The sequence below is a fragment of the Triturus cristatus genome, chromosome 3_1 (genome assembly GCF_964204655.1).
Source record: "Triturus cristatus chromosome 3_1, aTriCri1.1, whole genome shotgun sequence".
Lineage (NCBI taxonomy): Eukaryota > Metazoa > Chordata > Amphibia > Caudata > Salamandridae > Triturus > Triturus cristatus.
Genome location: NC_140583.1, coordinates 582,503,641 through 582,521,264, shown reverse-complemented (window position 1 = coordinate 582,521,264; position 17,624 = coordinate 582,503,641). Strand labels below are relative to the sequence as shown.

General features: G+C 39.9%; 1 protein-coding gene across 3 annotated transcripts in view; it reads right to left on the bottom strand.

Moving 5' to 3' along the window:
* The window catches only part of MCTP2 (multiple C2 and transmembrane domain containing 2), a 765,697-nt gene that overhangs the window by 559,762 nt on the left and 188,311 nt on the right, over nucleotides 1-17,624 (bottom strand). For all 3 annotated transcript variants that reach the window (XM_085644499.1, XM_085644501.1, XM_085644500.1), the window contains exon 2: nucleotides 17,021-17,553. In XM_085644499.1, coding sequence (XP_085500625.1) covers nucleotides 17,021-17,485 — 465 coding nt within the window. In that variant the 5' untranslated portion in view covers nucleotides 17,486-17,553. The remainder of the gene's footprint in view (nucleotides 1-17,020; nucleotides 17,554-17,624) is intronic.

Genomic DNA, 17,624 nt, shown 5'->3' with positions numbered 1-17,624 from the left:
GACAATCAGAAGGCCACTACCCCGAGTACAAGGTTTTTCCATGTTTCAACACAGACTATTTCTAAGCTATTATAGTCAGGTTTGTGGGCCATAAAATATTCTCCCTCTTGATCTACGCAAGAATTTCTCCCTATGACATTTCTTAATTTCGTCAACCTTTTTGTTTCTTGTATCGGGACAAAAGGACAAGGAAGGGCCAGGTAATATTGCTGTCCACAGCCCCTCCCATGCAGCAACTTTGACAAGCCTGGTGTCTCTGGGCCTGGAATGATCAGGTCTGGGGTTTTCTGGCCCGATAATCATCGCTCTGGGTGAAACACCCCAATATGTAATGAGAGCAAAATGCTGGAGATGAAATCGAGAAGGAATTCTTGCAACCGACACACCTGAATCTGCATCTCTTTTGTGAGTCAATGCCATATGCTTCAGGTGGAGGGCAGGTGATGTATCAGATTTATATTGTGGTTATTTTGAGATTTCATTTCACTACATTAGTGTTTGAGGTGTTACTATTCTGTATGATTGTTGTAACTCTGTTGTTGGCATATTTAACAAGGTCCGTGTACATTTGTAAGGAGCCCGGTTAAGAAGCGGGGATTGCTGGAGCAGTGTTGACAGCTTTGAATAATCCCAGAGCTTAACTAGCCTCCCATTTTTAATGTTTATTTGGAAGTGATTTCTTTGAAGTACTATATAACGCAAACCAGGCTCAATAGATGTCAGGCCTCATTATATAAGAATAGTAATGAGAAAGTGAATTCTGCTGAACCTTGCTAGTAAACCACAGGCGCATTCTGACGTTGGCACAACGAAGCAAGGAATTTAGAAAACAGCAGAATCAGCTCCTGTTCGTGTTAGCCGGTGCTAGAATCGGGCAGGCACTGTTCGATACTGAGTTCCTGCACTTCTTGCATTTGAACGGTAGAGTACCTGCATTTGTTAGCATTGCTGCAAGACATTTATTGGGAGAGTGCCAGCACTTCTGAGGAGCAAATGAGTGCCTGCATTTCTATATTTCCATTTGAAGCACTGGTGTTAACTGGATCTCTTTTGCAAGGGCTTCTCACATTCCTTCCCCCAAGCCTCTGGCACCTGCACACTGGTGACTATCTGCAAGTTGCACTCCTTTCATGAGTGCTTGCTGCCATCCACTTGTATTGAGAAAAGCTGTGTAACCGAAACCGGAAAATGTATGGATTTTAGCATTACATGCTCCAAGGGCAAAGTCCTGGCACAGTGAAACGGCAATTGTCTTGCTTCATTTTTGAATGTTTGAAAGCTATTTTGCATTAAATACATGTCAGGCTTCTATGTGCGGTCACAAATGTTTTATTTTACACTTACAATACATAAGGACGTTCGTTTTGCAACACATCATTTTGTATAGGTCATGGTTACATCTGCGCAACAAATTCATCTTTGAGCCACTTCAGATGGCAATGGGCAGATTTAATTAATGGAAGGAACAAACTTTAACAATCCAGAGCCATAGGATGTCAGAATCCAGACCTATGTTCTGCCCCTTTGCTAGGAGTAACACTTGTCACCATGGAGCCTTCCCAGGCACACCCAAGACAAATGCTAATGGTATTAAGGTGATCTAGGCAGATGTCCAGGAAAGTGGCATTCCACATCTTAAATGATGCAGGTGTGACTCTTCAAACAAGACTAGCTCTATATTGTCACTAATAAACACTATCCAGAAAGTGACTTAAGGCAGTTGAAGTGAATACATTTTGCCTTCCAACGTGGTCAATGCCATCCCTATCCAACAGTGTTGTGCCCAAAGTGAGCTGCGTTGTAGTTTTGAAAGATGTCTGTAATGCAGTATGGCTGCCTCCAAGGGATGACTGGAGAACATAACCCAAGATTCTGTCAATTTCTGTGAATCACTGAGCCCTCCAGCCAGCATAACGTATACCAAGGACCAAAGACCCATTGTGATACTAAATGGCCCACAGCATCCGGCTGCACCATCATCACAATCAAACCATTGCTCTTCCTCCCCAGGCAGCATCCCCCATCAACAGATGCATTCAGGGAAACAGAACAATCATTGGACTCCAACAGTCACCAGTCTGACCCATCAGCATGAGTCACCGGCCTTCAGAAAGAAACAGCAGCACTCTCACCTCTGACCTGGCCTTTCCCTCCACACAGATCTGCCATGCTCACTACCACTTGCGTTGGGACTCTCAAGTGTATGGGCAGTCAGCAAAAACCATCATTATCCGAAGGTGACCCACCCCTCACCTTGTTGTATGGTAGTATGAACGTGGTAATATGCTCTCTTCTGGTTTTGAGATCACTATAGAGACTTGGAGATTTGGACCAACACCAGATCCTTCCAGTTTAGATTGTAGTGTAGACTGGCAACTCATAACATGATGTGCCAGTGGTGAACGACGCCCACACACAGCCTTGCTGCAGCGGTCAGAGTACACTAAGTTCAGCATTGACTGAACTAACATGATTGAGCTCTGCGGTACTGTTAGCACTTAGTAGGCAATATACCCGTCTGTATAAATAAATGCCAGTGGTGCCCAACAGGAATCACTGGCACAAACTAAGTTCCACGTTTGATAGATTAGCTCTTCTAAAAAAATATATTAAAATATTGGAAAGGTATTACGATAAGAATATAATCTACTCTGGAGGAATACAAATTTGATTCCATTCTAGATTGTTCTGCATTTTGAAGAGCCATCACAGGAAGAAGGATGGGCAGCTGTTTTCTGCTGTTTTGGTGGTCCAAAGGCAGTTAATGAAGTTTTAAATTGGCATTGAAATACCATCACTTAAATCCCGGTGGGGACACCCTAGGGCAACCCCAAGAATGAATGGATACTTTTTTCTAGACAAGTGTTCTGGTTGGCATAACGTTCCTGAAAAATAGGGATATATGGTTCTCAAGTGTATAATATTGGTGGGATGAGTATCAAAACAAGAAAATAATTTAAAACAAATGAACACTTTCTGACTATTTCGGACATTGACTTTTGTCAGCAGAATGTTTACCATGAGTCAATTAATCAGAATAAGGTAAACAAAAATAAAGTGTTCTTACTAAATAAAAGTTGTTAAGAATAAAATTGAAACAAGCTTTGCCGAAGCCAATAGGTCTCACCATGTAAATACCTATTCAATTAGCCTGGCAAATAGCATCACCCTTTATCCCGGTATGTGTAGTATAGACAGCGTCCATCCAGAAGCTACACTAGTACTTTCAAGGCTGGGCTTATGTGGTTGTCTTCCATAGGTTAGGTTAAATAATATTGTGGCCACTTGAGTTTGTAATATTTATGAACCCTAGAGCAGACTTAAGATTTCCTTCCCACCTTTGTTAACCTTCACAGCAGGATCTAATGTCCTATGGTGTAGCAGAAGCAAGAGAGGTATTATGGTTGTTTGGCTTTCGTCTTATCCTGAACAACGGAATAGAGCTATTCTCTTATGAAAGGCAAAGCAATTACATTCACATAGTAGTATTGAACCTGAACAGATGGTCTTGAAGGAGATTGCTTGTTCCTACAAACCTCTAAAGTACTCTCAATAATGGTAACTGCTAATAACTGTAAATATTTGAACCAGCACTTAATTTGTGCAGGAGGCCACTATCAGCCCTTATTTCTAGGGACCAGGACTCTTTGCTCTCACCAGCTCTGTCCCAATGTGCAGCTAGAAACAGCAGAAGCCACAAAGGGGCACAGAAATCGAAGGGCAGACAATAATGTGACCCTTCACTATTTAACTGTATTGGGTGCTTTCCTTCTATGAACCACAGAGAAAATATGACGTTGGCTCTCTCTCAGCCAGTGTGCATCTTCTTTCTGACCCGCCTCACTGTATAGCCGAAGGCCAGGGAGGTGTCAGCAGTGATTGGGTGCTCTTTCTCCACTCGGATCTCCAGTGTTCAACCAGGCATCCCTCATCCACATCCCCCTGCTCGCTCCATAGCCGACAACTGCTCCTGAAGCCTCAAACATTTAAAAGATATTTTTGGGGACCAACACTTACTTTTTCACAAATTAACCACTTTATTGACCCACTGACATGATGTGTAGTGCACAATAAAGGCTTTTTGTATAAAATCTTTAATGAGATCCTTTAGAATTTTTCAATAAAGGTCGGTGTTCAGCACACGGCTTCAATATCAGTAGTTCAGATCTTCAAGATTCAATACTGGTCACTTTCACAAATGGCCTCCATATTCCAGACAAGAATGTCTTGATTACTAGATCTACAAGCAGAAAGGAATCAAATCTGTGCTCTCTATGCTGAATGTGGTCAAGATTGGGACACGCAGACCCATTTTGATTATTTGTGTATAAACACGCAAATCGCTAAACCTGTCATCGTCTGTGAATGTCAGGCTCCACAGTGAAAAGTATGCTACAGAGCAGTGCATTACAGCAGTGCTTTGTCAATAATTTTAATTTCTCCTAAAACCACCAAATGTCCTCCATCCACAGAGTAGCCAAGGATTTGCCATCACCGGAGTAAAGGCAAGTGCCTTGGCCATGTTATTATCATTGGAACTGAATAATGTAGCATTTGTACGCCCAATAAAAAATTCTGGAACAGAGGAATTTGAGAGAAGAATTCTTACTTGCCAACTTTCTCCAGATTCATAGAAACATTCTAAAGTGAATCACATCCAGGCACCACCTATGTCACTCCTTAACATGTACTTCAGATGAAGTGATTAAGAACCATCATTTTATATTGAAATCATTATCATTCTTCACAGCCTGAAGTGTGCAGATGAAACAACATTGCCATACACTTTTTAAATGTACCTGCAGTTGTGCTCATGAAGATCAGGTGCCTTTCACATGAGAAATAGAGAATTCCAGACCCATTTTAACTTCAGGTTTTCTAATGTTACTTCTGGTCAAAGGAAATGGGTTTTAGTGTTTTATATTCACCATGTTATTCCCTTTATAGGTATCCTCTTCTCTGAGCTGCATATGTTTATTATTTAGATACGTGTCAAATGTAAAATGTACATCATTTAATGTTGCTTTTCATTGCGACGTGATAATCAAGTCTGCTTGAATATATTCACAGCATTTAATTTGCATGTTATTATTATCTACAAGTAATTGTTTTGAGTTATGAACAAGAGTTCTGTGAAAGTTGAAAATCTAATTTCTTGTGGGGGCGTGGTTTAGGCGCCAGAGGGAATGGCTGCCGTTCTCGGAAGCTACGGGACCACATAGAGGAGCCGAGACTCCTCCGGGCGCTCATCGCTGGTTTCCTGATCGCGGAGCCGTATATTCTGTCTCCGGAACTCCTCCTGCATGCCCTGATATTGACGCGGGGTGAGCCTACAGGGTGTTTTCTCTGGCACTATGTACCGGCCGCGGCTCGTCTCAGAGTCGCGGCCGCCATTTTAAGAATTTTCAGCATTTGCAGCTCCCCGTGCGTTCCGCATCTATTTTACTAAGATATCTCGCCCTAAAATGCCTCTATTAGTGTTTTTTTGGGCTATATGCAGCAAATCTTCCCTGTTTCATACTGCCAACTAATCTATATGGCATTTGGTCTATTTTTGGCGTCTGTGGACAATTTTTTCCTCTCTCCTCAGCAGTGAATGCTCTTTTCCTGGCCACCATTTTAGTTGTACTACTCTGTCGTCTTCCACTGTGCTCATTTGAATAAAACAATGTGACTCCTCGTTTTTTCAAGATTCAAGACTTTATATGTGCTCATATGGATGAAAGACTCACTTAATCTTTATTAATTGAATTTTTGCCACTTTCCCAAGTCTTTCCAATAATTTCTGGCACGCCTTTCAGGGTCTCGTGTATACCTCCCATTACTTTTCTCCACTCATTTTGCGAGGACAATGGCCCGTTCTAATCGTAATTCCGCTCAACTTATTATTACTGCCTGCCTCCCCGTTAGTGGACAACAATCCTTTCAGTATGCTACAGGATAATATGGATGACACTTCTACTGACTCTATAGGTCTCAAGGGCTCCACTCCGATCACTTCTCGATCAAACGCCAAACCTAACTCTAAACTACCTTCTGTATCAGGGAAACGAGTGAAGGCAAATCCTCCTTCCCCCACCGACGCATCATCTTCCATTTCCATGGAGCTTCTTCTTGAAGAAATACGCTCCCTTAAACCGTATATGGCCGAAACAAATGTTCGTCTTCAGAGCCTTGAGGATAATTGGTCCCATACTGAGCAACAAGTGGCAGATCTTGAGAGGAAGATGTCCTCAGTGCAGGCAATCTCTGACCAAGTTCCAGGAATGCATAGAGAAATACAATCACTTAAACAACAGGTTTAAAATTTGGAAAACCGCAACAGACGCAACAACCTACGTATTTATGGCCTTGCGGAAGGTCTTGAAGGTCCTAATCCTATATCCTTCTTTCAATCCTTCCTGCCAACACTTCTTAGTCTTCCAACTTATCCTCCACTGAATATTCAACCAGCACACCGATTGGGTCCACCCTCTCGTTCTGCCAATTCTGCATCCTCCTCAACGAAACCTAGAGGTGTTATTCTATACTTTCTAGAATATACAGATCTGATTAAAGTTATTCAAACTGCTAAACAGAAGGGGACACTTACCTGGAGTGGCGCCAATCTCTTCTTTGCCCAAGACTACGCTAAAGCTACCGCAGATCGTCGCAAACGGTTTTTGGACATGAGACCTGCTCTTCGTTCGCTGAATGCACGTTATGGATTGTTCCATCCTTGTCTCTTCAAAGTGACTTACAATAATAAGACGACAAATTATGAAGATCTTGCACTTCAACAATTCATCAACGCCTGCCGAGACGATTCCATTGACACTCCTCAATTAGAATTGTTTTATTGGTTCTTGATTGTTCCATTTAATTTCCGTTGGCTGTTACTTTTTTTTATCCTTTTTTCTGGTGTAGTTTGTTTTACCCCGAGATGCCCTCCTAATGTCTTCTTTTTTCTTTTTTGTCAGGTGCGGTTCTGTGATCCTTTTGGTGTATCATCTTCTCGTTTATGCCTGGAGGTTGGTCTCTCTTTGCTGCGTCCTCTTGGAGTATTCCGTCCGGTGTGCTGCTTTCCCTTATGTGGTTCCTCCATCCCCACCTTCATTGTCCGTTTGTGGTATGTCTTTTAGACATTCTCATGCCTTATCATGTGTTGTGTGCTTTATCGTATGTTTTTGTGTTTTCTTCATTTCTGTCCTTTGTTCTCTCTTTTCCTTTCCTTTTTCTTCTGCTCTTTTTCCCTTCTCTTTTTGATGGAAGCTTTATTTCTATTTCTTTTCTATGTCTAATCTGGAGCTCATGTTTCATTCCCTATCACTCTGCTCTCTATTCTTCTTTTATTACTACTTTTAGTTTTTCTATTGCTTGCTTAACAATTGTTCAAGTTACTTTTAACTGTTACTTTTTGTTTCTACTTTATACCATTTTCTCAGTAATAAGCTTAATCTCTGTCATTGATTGCACAATATTTGTTCAAGTTAATTTTTGATTGATTCTATTTCGAGTCGTTACATGGAACGTTAAGGGAATAAATAATCCCATAAAAAGACAATGGGTATTATCCCATTTATCTAAATTAAATGCTGACATAGCGCTAATTCAAGAGTCACACTTATCTGATGCTGAAGCACCTAAATTAAAGTGAGGTTGGGTTGGTAATGTTTTCTCTTCTCAAGCCTTAGGCAAGAAAAATGGAGTTTCTATTTTATGTCAAAAAAATATCAGGTATCTGTCTCCCATCAGGAATGTGACTCGGAAGGTCGATGGGTAATAGTCAAACTTATCTTAAATCAGATACCTTTAGTTCTTTTTAATATTTATGCACCAGTTATTGTTGATAATGCCTTTTGGACTCTAACATCTGAGAAGCTTCTCTTGATGAGCGATGATTATATTATTCTTGGAGGCGATTGTAATCAGGTTTTTGACCCTATACTGGATAGACATTCTTCTGTTAAGTTTTCCAACACTAAGATGCATTCCCAATTTACTTCCACCATACGACGTAAGTCCCTAGTTGATGTTTGGAGGCTTTGTAACCCTGACACTCGAGAATATAGCTTTTATTCCCCTTCACATCATTCACAATCCCGAATAGATTATCTCTTTTTTAGTAAATCTCTATCTCAACAGGTTTCCCATTCCGAAATTGGATCTATTTTAATTTCAGACCATGCCCCAGTTTTTGTAGATTTTGACTTGTTACCCTTCACTCCACATGTACGTAGAATAATAATACTTTATTAGCTGACCCTGCTTTTACATCCCAATTCACCTCATTTGCTTCCGAATTCTTTTCAATCAACTCTACTCTAAACTCTTCTTCGGTTATGATTTGGGACTCCTTTAAGGCGGCTGCCAGAGGCTTTATTATGAATTTTGTTTCTCGTTAGAAGAAATCCTTTGAAGCTAAAACGTCCCAAATTCTTGCTGAGATTAAACAACTTGAGTATACTTACTATCATTCAAACTCTGAATCTTCCTTAAAAACTTATTGAAGCTAAATTTAAATTCAATAAATCTTCTACAGAAGCAGCCTCTTCATAACTTTTGAAGAGCAGTGCACGTTACTATAGAGGTCAAAATAAAATGGGGAAGTTAATGGCAAATTATTTAAAAATAAGACGTGATCGTACTAGGATAGAATCTATACGGAATAATGCTGGTGTCTCCTTAGTTAAAGACAATGACATCCTAAATGAGTTTGTTTCTTTTTTATAAAACTTTGTACACTCCTGGATGTTATCCGTCCTCAATTGACCTTGTTTCCTATTTTCACTCTATTGATCATCCGTCGCCTCCTTAAATATGGATATCACTCTTTCTGAACTTACTCATGCAGTTTCTGTACTAAAAAGGAGGAAAGCTCCAGGCCCGGATGGTTTTACTGTAGAATTCTATGCACATTTTGCTAATATACTCCTCCCACGCCTTTTAATTCTTTTCAATTCTTTTATTACTGTTGGCGCTTCTTCTGGTGCTTTTCAGGAAGCCATGATCTGTTTAATCCCTAAAGATAACAAAGATCCATCCCTTTGCAAAAAGTATCCAATTTCATTAGTCAATCTTGATTATAAGATATTTGCAACAATTCTTGCTCTCCGAATTGATCCTATTTTACCTAATCTTATTGGACCTGAACATTTGGGTTTTCTAAAAGGTCGTCTATCCTCTGATAATTCGAGTCTTTTTTAATATCCTTAGTAAAGCCTCTCCTCTTAATTATCCTATTGCAGTCATAGCGTTGGATGCAGAGAAAGCATTCAATACGATTGGATGGGACTTTATGTTTCAAGCTCTCAAATGGATAGGATTTCCTCCTAAATTCATATCCCTTATCTCGTTACTGTTTTCAGTTCCTACAGCCTCTATTTTTGTTAATGGTAAAGTCTCAGACTATTTCCCCCTTCTTAGAGGTGTACACCAAGGATGCCCTCTATCTCCACTTTTATTTATCATTGCTTTAGAACCTTTCTTAACCAAGATTAAGCAGGATACTCAGATCACTGGTTTTCAGCTTGCTACCTCCCATGTTAGAATGTCTGTTTACGCGGATTACATCCTTTTATATTGTTCTAATCATTCTTCTTCCATTCCATCTTTTATGGCACAGGTTGATGTTTTTTCCCAATTATCTGGCTATTGCCTTAATTCAGACAAGTGTGAAGTTCTCCCCCTAAATGTCCTTTGCCTTAAACATGATTTCAATTCTATGGGTTTTTCTTGGCAAACTTCAAAGATAAAATACTTAGGCCTGTGGTTCTCTTCAAGCACTCCGGAAACCCTAAAATTAAATTTTGATCACATAATTAAGACTTTATCCGATTCTATTGATCGTTGGCATCCACTTTTTGTGTCTTGGTGGGGATGACTAGATTCCATTAAAATGATGCTTTCTCCCATAATTCTATATATTATCTCTATGATTCCAGTGCGTATTCCTGGTTTTTATTAAAAAAAAATAGATTCTCTTCTAACAAACTTTCTTTGGAAAAAACAAATCTCCACGTATAGCCCTATCCTCTTTCAAGGCGGATAAAAGCTCTGGTGGTCAAAAGTTTCCTGATTTAAAAAAATACCATCTTCCCTTTTCATTAAAACAATCTTCCCGTTGGCTTTCTCCTGATCAGAATATGCCTTCTCCTATTTGGTTGACTATAGATAATTATTTTATAACACCTTTTAATTTTGAAGAATCTCTTGCCTTCACCAATAATATTTCTTCCTTTCAGAGCCTGGTTATCTCTCACACTCGCAAAATTCTTACTCCACTTCTGCCTTCCTCCTATCCCTCTCTTTCCTCATTAGATCAACAGCCCATTTGGCACAGTTCTTTACTCCGCATTAAAAATCGTACTTTCTATTGGAAATCTTGGAGAAATAAGGGATTACTTTGGATTTCACAATTATTATTACATAATGTCCCCTTATCCTTTTCGGATCTTCAAACACAATTTGGCCTACCCCCTTCCTATAGATCTCAATATGATCTTTTGTATCCTTCACTTTGTCAATACCTTCGATCCTTATCATTATTGCCCTCTTCATCATCCAGCAGCTCCGCGCTTTTTCCCTTATTAACGAGCTCCTCCTCTGCTTCATCGTTATATAAATGTTTATCTCTATCCCCTGAAAAGTGCAAAACGAAGGTTGAATTGGCTTGGGAAGGTGATCTCCTGGAATGTTGGACAACTTCTTTTTGGGATAAGTTGTGGCTCAAAATTCATAAAACTTCCAGGGCTGCTAATACATCTCAAACCCTCTATTTTGTTTATCAGCGTCTTTTATTTACTCCCGCGAAATTAGCCTCCTTCACTACAAATTCTACCCCTATTTGTTGGTCTTGCTCTTGCACCAATGCAGATTTACATCACATGCTTTTTGATTGTCCCCCTGTGAATTGTTTTTGGCAATTTGTTTGGTCTCAAATTAATAAAATATTTAAAACAAAAATTCCCTTCTCCCCTTCCAGTGTTTTTCTAGGCTCTCTATCCCCCTGCTGGCCCCAATCTCCTTCTAGTTCTAAAATCATAGATTTGTTACTGGCAGTAGTTCTTCACTAAACCACCTCTAACTGGAAACAAGCTGACAAAGTTACTTTTAGAGCCTGGTGGAATGCAGTCTGTTTTCATCATAGACTTGATACTAACTTTGTTACCCCTATTTCAGTGTCCATAAAAAGAGACCTTTTATGGCTCCCTATATCCACTTATTTAACTTACATTGCCTCACATAGTGCTCCATTAGTTCAAACCTCTGACGAAGTTCAAAAACCTCCATGACTTACTTGTTGTCTTTGCTTAGTCAAACAATTTTTCATTAATATTCCCTTAGATATTTGTTCTTATTGTAACTTGATAGTGATATTTTTTTAACAATGTTTTTTATGCATACCAAAATTGTTTCATATGTTATTCTCTCTTAAAGGCTATTATAGAGTTCAGATTACAACAGCATGTATTTTCTCCTGTCCCTTATTCCCATTCCCCCCCTTTTTTCTCTCTTCTTCTCCCCTCACTTCCCCCTTTCTTTTCTTTCCTTTATTTTTTTCATATAAATTATTATTTACTAGAAAATGTTCTGAATTATATCTAATATTTGTCTCTTTTATATATTGTGTTATATTAAAACTTGCTCAATAAACTTTGATGTTAAACTTCAAAATCTAATTTCTTGATTATGGTTTGTTAAAGGGCACTTTTTCTGCTAATTATTTATTCTAAAAGTTTAATCCATTATCAGATAATATTATATAAACTAAGAACAGAATATGATGGCTTAGAGAGGAACTTTATGAGAGAAGAGTGAGACAGGCCATGCTGAATGGTATCACCTACTTTTGCTGAAGGTTAACAGAAGGCACAATTAGACTTCGCAGGATGGGTTTATGAGCCTGCTCGCCAACGTAGACGGTAACTGCAAACGATGCTTACATTGAACATTAGCCTCTTTCATCAAAACGGGTAAGCAGATGTGATCCATCTTTGAAACAAGAATAAGGCTAGCTTTGTGGTGCTAAGATTACTTTAGTTAGTGAAAGAAGAGAGGGTGGGATTTTAAATATTTACATAAAGCTTCCTGCAGTACACATTGCAGCTAATATTCTGCATGTTTTGTTATAGTTTCTATTCATATTATGTGCACTTTGATAGGATTTTAATTTTAAAATAATTTTTTTAAATATAGCAATTGTTTCCTAGTGTTCTCGAGTGTGCCGTTCTATTATGAAAAAGGGTTTGGGTTCCTCTAATCATCCCTGTGATATCTCACAGAACTGATTGCTCCCTGAAACGCATCTCACCTAGATATTGCACATTGGTTTGCATGTTGGTTGCAGTCCAACTGGCTCCATGACACGGTTTTAATGGCAGGGGGGTAAAAAGCCTATGCCAGTCCGTGTTCTGGAATATTCATCCGGAAAATGGGTCAAGTGAACATAGTTGAGAGACATGTTTCTTAATTGGAGTAATATGGAAACAACAAGGACTTAGGGGATTAAAGAAAAGTAATTCCCTGGTACCATGCACTGTGCAGCAAGTCTAGATAAAAAATAAAAAAGCATATTGCGCCATTATGTAGGCGTGAGCACGGTGCATGGGTGCACCTATATAATGATGCAGCTGCTTTTTTCTATTTATTTGCTGATCTTACTTGGGACTTGCAAATAAAAATAAAATAAAATTGCATAACGATGGGGAAGAAACACAGGTGGGGGGTGCTGTAGCAACACAGTGGCTAAGTGCATGGCGGGTGCAGAAGCACAACAGATGGCAGGTGGAGGATGAAGCAATACAGAGGTATGGAAGCAACACAGAGGGCATAAGTAGTGGAAGCAACAAAAAGGGCTTTGAGGTAGCACATGAGTGAGTTGTGGAGTAATGTGGAGCATGGAGGGTGTGGAGAAAAGCAAACAAGCAAAAGAGAATTAAGATTTTGAGCTGGGCAGATGTAGAAATACACAGGCAAGAAGCCTATGGGTGGGGAAGCACAAGAAGGCGAGTGCATCAAGGATGGGACCGGAAAGAACCACAAGGGTGCGAGAACAGCATGGAAATGGTAGGAAAAACGCACAAGGGAGACAAAGACAGCTGGAAAACACATGCACATCCTTAAACAAAAAAATAGTGCCTGAAAAAGCAGGTAGTGTAAGGACACAGTAATGCATCTATGCTCCAGAAGAGGGGCAAACACAAGAATAAAGAGCCCACACACACTAATAAATAGGAAGCAAGACCACACACACTAATAAATAGGAAGCAAGAAAATGAGATTGACAATGAAGCCAACCAATGAGAAGCAATGGGAAGGCTCTTAACACACTGTAAGTTAACAATAAATCTCGCAAAAGACCGTGTAAGCACAGTCTAGTAGGCAACACTTACAAAAGGGTGTTTAAAAACATTTCCAATATGCCGTAACAATACAAATGGGACTTAATTATTTAATGTGACCAAGCAGAGCACATCATTGCAGTATTTTCAGTGGAAGATAAAGATTATCACTAAGCTAACATTTCCGTAAATTAAACTATTAGCTCAGAAACTGAGGGATGATTGGCAAAAGTAACCTTCCCGTTTCGACAGAAGAGATGTCGTACTGACAAAGGAGAAAGAATGTATCCATAAATGGAGCAGTGAGGATATTTTTGAACCATTTCCAAGCCTCTACTTATTATTGGCTGCAAGTATTTACTTGCCTTGGTGATGTCACAGGTTTTCTAGGAAATGGAGCAGTAGTTTAGAGGACAAATGGACGGATATAAAAGAGCAGCATACTCTTTCTAACATGAAAACACATAATGCCTTAATTATGAATATCTCCCTGGGATAATATAATTTCCCTATGAGGAGATGCATGAAAGACCCCAGTCATTAATGAAAGTCCAGGCATCATCCTTGTTTATGTCTCATTATACCAAATAAAGCTCTGTTTCGCTTTCGTGAGGTTTCAGAATAGAAACTAACCACCCATAATCTAGCTCAGCAGTGTTGTCCCCAATGCTTGCAAAATAATGACTGACAGTATGTGGCAATGAGGAGTATCCCCTCAAAGTGCCAGGCCTCTATTAGGCACAGTGAATCGGAGGAAGACAAAACAAGCATTGGCATAGCCAATAGGTCTCGCCTTTGGGACCTTATAAGTGTTTAGCCATGCAACAGTTGCATTACTAAATACTTATAAGGTCCCAAAAGCGAGACCTATTGGCTATGCCAAGCGGCCGTGCGGCCGCGAAAGTGATCGCGATCAAACATCAAAGCGGCCATGTGGCCGTGAAAGTAATCGTGCGCGCGCCCGTGCACATGCACTGTAGCTCTAGGCTGGCCTGGTAGCACTTTTTGGAGCCCTCTCAATAAGTCTCGCCAGACCAGCGCATGCGCTGGGTGAGGCGAGACCTAAAAATGAGTAAGAACTTTCTTCTGTCATCAGATTAGGATACAAATTCAGCCCAGGCAGCAACAATTATGGCGAACACTTGTGATTTGCAACTTTCTGCAACAATTTATTTGGTTATTACCTTAAGGGTTATTTTTTTAGGTAGAAATATGACAAATGATACATTATAAAAAGTACAACGGGCTAACGGTCAAGAATTAGTTACTCTGGGTGTGTATGGGTCCTCCCCAATATTTGCTGGTGATAATTAACAGTTAATGGTGTATTTTAAACTGTCAATAATATTTATCAGGCTGAATACAACGCAACATCAGTTTTACACACGAGCGTTTATAATTCCCCCCGGAAAAAATATTATCTTAAGTTTACTGAGGTAGTAACACTAGTAAAAACTGAATATATTATAAATACGATATTATGGGAATGGCTGTTTTTGGGCAATGTTTTGGTGATGCATTTGAAGGAACATTTGGTAGAAACAAAAATGGGTGTGATAACTGCCTCCCTAATTCATTATTACTTTTTAGTTTCATGGCATGGTATTTAGAACTATTTTAGACCACATGCCATTCACGGCAGCAAAAGGTGCAAAGCAGATTCTTAAGGTGGCCTGTGGTTTGAAAGGTGTTCATATTTGTAAATATTATAATCATCACTGCAAGCAGGTAGCACAATTCGTGCTAGTGACCACCAGAAATTCTCAAGAAACCCATCAATGATGAAGCAGGCAGTCCTCGGGTGACACCCTAAATCATCACCCATTACCCAAGGGACGCACAATCCCAAGGGGGCATGCCATGCAGGAGCCACGCAAATGACATCCCTGATGGGAGTAAATGCTCAAGAACATACCCAGGACAATGGAACAAAAGTCCATACACTATGTGGGCAACTGGGGATCGATAGATAACCTTTAGTTTATAGGCATTTCTCTGTGGCGGATGTATTAGTAGAACATAATATCTTACGTGTTCAGTTCCAAATAATATCCATTTATAACACGCAGCAACACCAATTGCCAAACAGAGAATCCCTACATAGGCAGATCACTTCATGGTCTCCTTAATTTCCGAGTAATGCACTTTTGTCAGTTTTGCAAACTGTGGCCGTATTGCACATTATTTCCTCGTGCCAGTCCTTACTTCCTGGGGAATTTCGACTGCCTGAGATCAGTAACCATACAGATACAACTGAGAAGAAGGCTTTTTTGCAAGTATTTGTTTTATAAGACCGCATTTGGCCCCTCTCCATCTCCTCGTGACCCCTACTCTTTACCATCACCTTATAAAAACCCTGTAAAAATCTATAGGAAATAAAACCCCACTGAAAAGGGTTCGCAGTAGGAGATGAATGCTGATTGTGGTGTTTTGGGAAGAGGCCTGGAAGGTAGAACTCAGAGTAATGACGCTAATGTGTGCATGTTTACAGTGAAGGATGAATGGCCACACGTGAGCAGTTCGGACAACAACCAGTAGTGAAAAGATTGCCCCATTTTACACAACAACGCAGTAATGCACATATCTGTCTGAGTTGCATGGTGGCAATAATGACCATTTTCACAATGAAGCACTAACGCATACACATTGTAAGTTTCCACAACATCCTGCAGAGAATAAACACTTTACATAACAATGCATAACACTGCAGTAAAGCACATATTTATACAGATTCCACAAAGCTGCAGTGAGGTATCCTTTGCCCAGTTTAAACACTGGCACATTAAAGCAATGTTATACTCACTTTCAACAATAACTAAATAAGGCTAATTTTCGGTCACTTTCTACAATGGCACCATAAATAACATTGGCCCGAATTCACAACCCAAAAAGCTGATAAAACCTCAATGTAAAAGTAAAACATGAATCAAGTTTCTTTCAAGAATTGCTGAGTAATTTTGTGTTGTTGCAATAACGTAAATATATGCCCAGTTTCCAAAGTGCTTCAATATAGCAAACTTTTTCCTCAGTTCCAGATTAACTTTCCTGATAGCCAGTTTCCGCAAAGTAGACAAAAATAAGTAGTAGGCACACACAGGGGTAGTACCGCTCACTGGCTTACAGACATGCACGAATATATGAGGAGACAAACTGGCATGCATAGGCAAGCACACACATGTACACGGAGGTAACACGGCCATTACGTCACCAAAATGCACGTATTTACTCAGTAACCTTTAGATGTGTGTGCGTCCAGTTTTAACAATAAAGCAGTAGTTCACCAAATGGTATAATCTATAGTGACTAAAGTAGCAAAACCAAGTATCCATACACCAGCACTTAACTGCTCAATATTCTTAATCCTCCCTCCCTCCCCCATCAGTTTCTTTATTATTACAATAATTAACATTTTCCAAAACGAGGCAGTAACCCACACATTTTGAGTGTATAGAGTAGGCCATAAACTATGGGCATTCTTTTTATATGAAACCGAGTTTCGAAGCTACTCATATGTAAAACATGCCTTTACCTTCAAATATCCAACTGGCAGACAGGAGTGTGAAAAGTGAATCGCCTATCTCGCCATAACATTAAAGTATATGTCATTTTAAATTAGCAATTGTTCTGTCTTATGGAGTAAATGAATAATACGTATTTTTTTTTTTTTTGCATTTCATATATTACGAAGGTTGGCTCACCTCATCCTTTTCGTCAGCGTTTTCTCCATTCATGTGTTGTCTGTGAAGAAGGTCGAGGATGCTTTCCTCGCTGCACTCTCCCTGGCCCTCCACTCCAGAGCTGTAGGAGACCACTCGTTCTGTAGTGGTAATTTCCATATGCATAGATTCCTCGCATGTCCACGTGCCATCTGCCCTCAGCTGCTTCATACAAGCTGCACTTCGATTGCTGGACATCATACAGGAGGCGACACTACTTGACAATGAGGGCTGGAAGTCGGAAACCTCTAAAAATGTATCTTCCTCTTGTGTATAACTATCAAAATCGGTCATATCGGGCACAGAGACGCTCATGCGATGGCCCAGCTTGTGCCTCTTAAAGGCATTCACTGTGCTTTTCCTGTTCTTCTTTATGTTGAAACTTTTGAGCAAAGGCTTGGTTTTGTCTTTCATGGTTTCCCAAACGCTCATCTTCCCATACTCCATGTTTGCAGAAAGTCTGTTGGCAGCTTCACCAAAGCCGCGCTCCTGCTTCCAAGCTACTGCAGTCGGCTCTGAGGGAGAAAAAAATGGTTACAAATCGCTCATTCTAGCCGAAGGCAAATATTTGATTAAACCTTGGCAA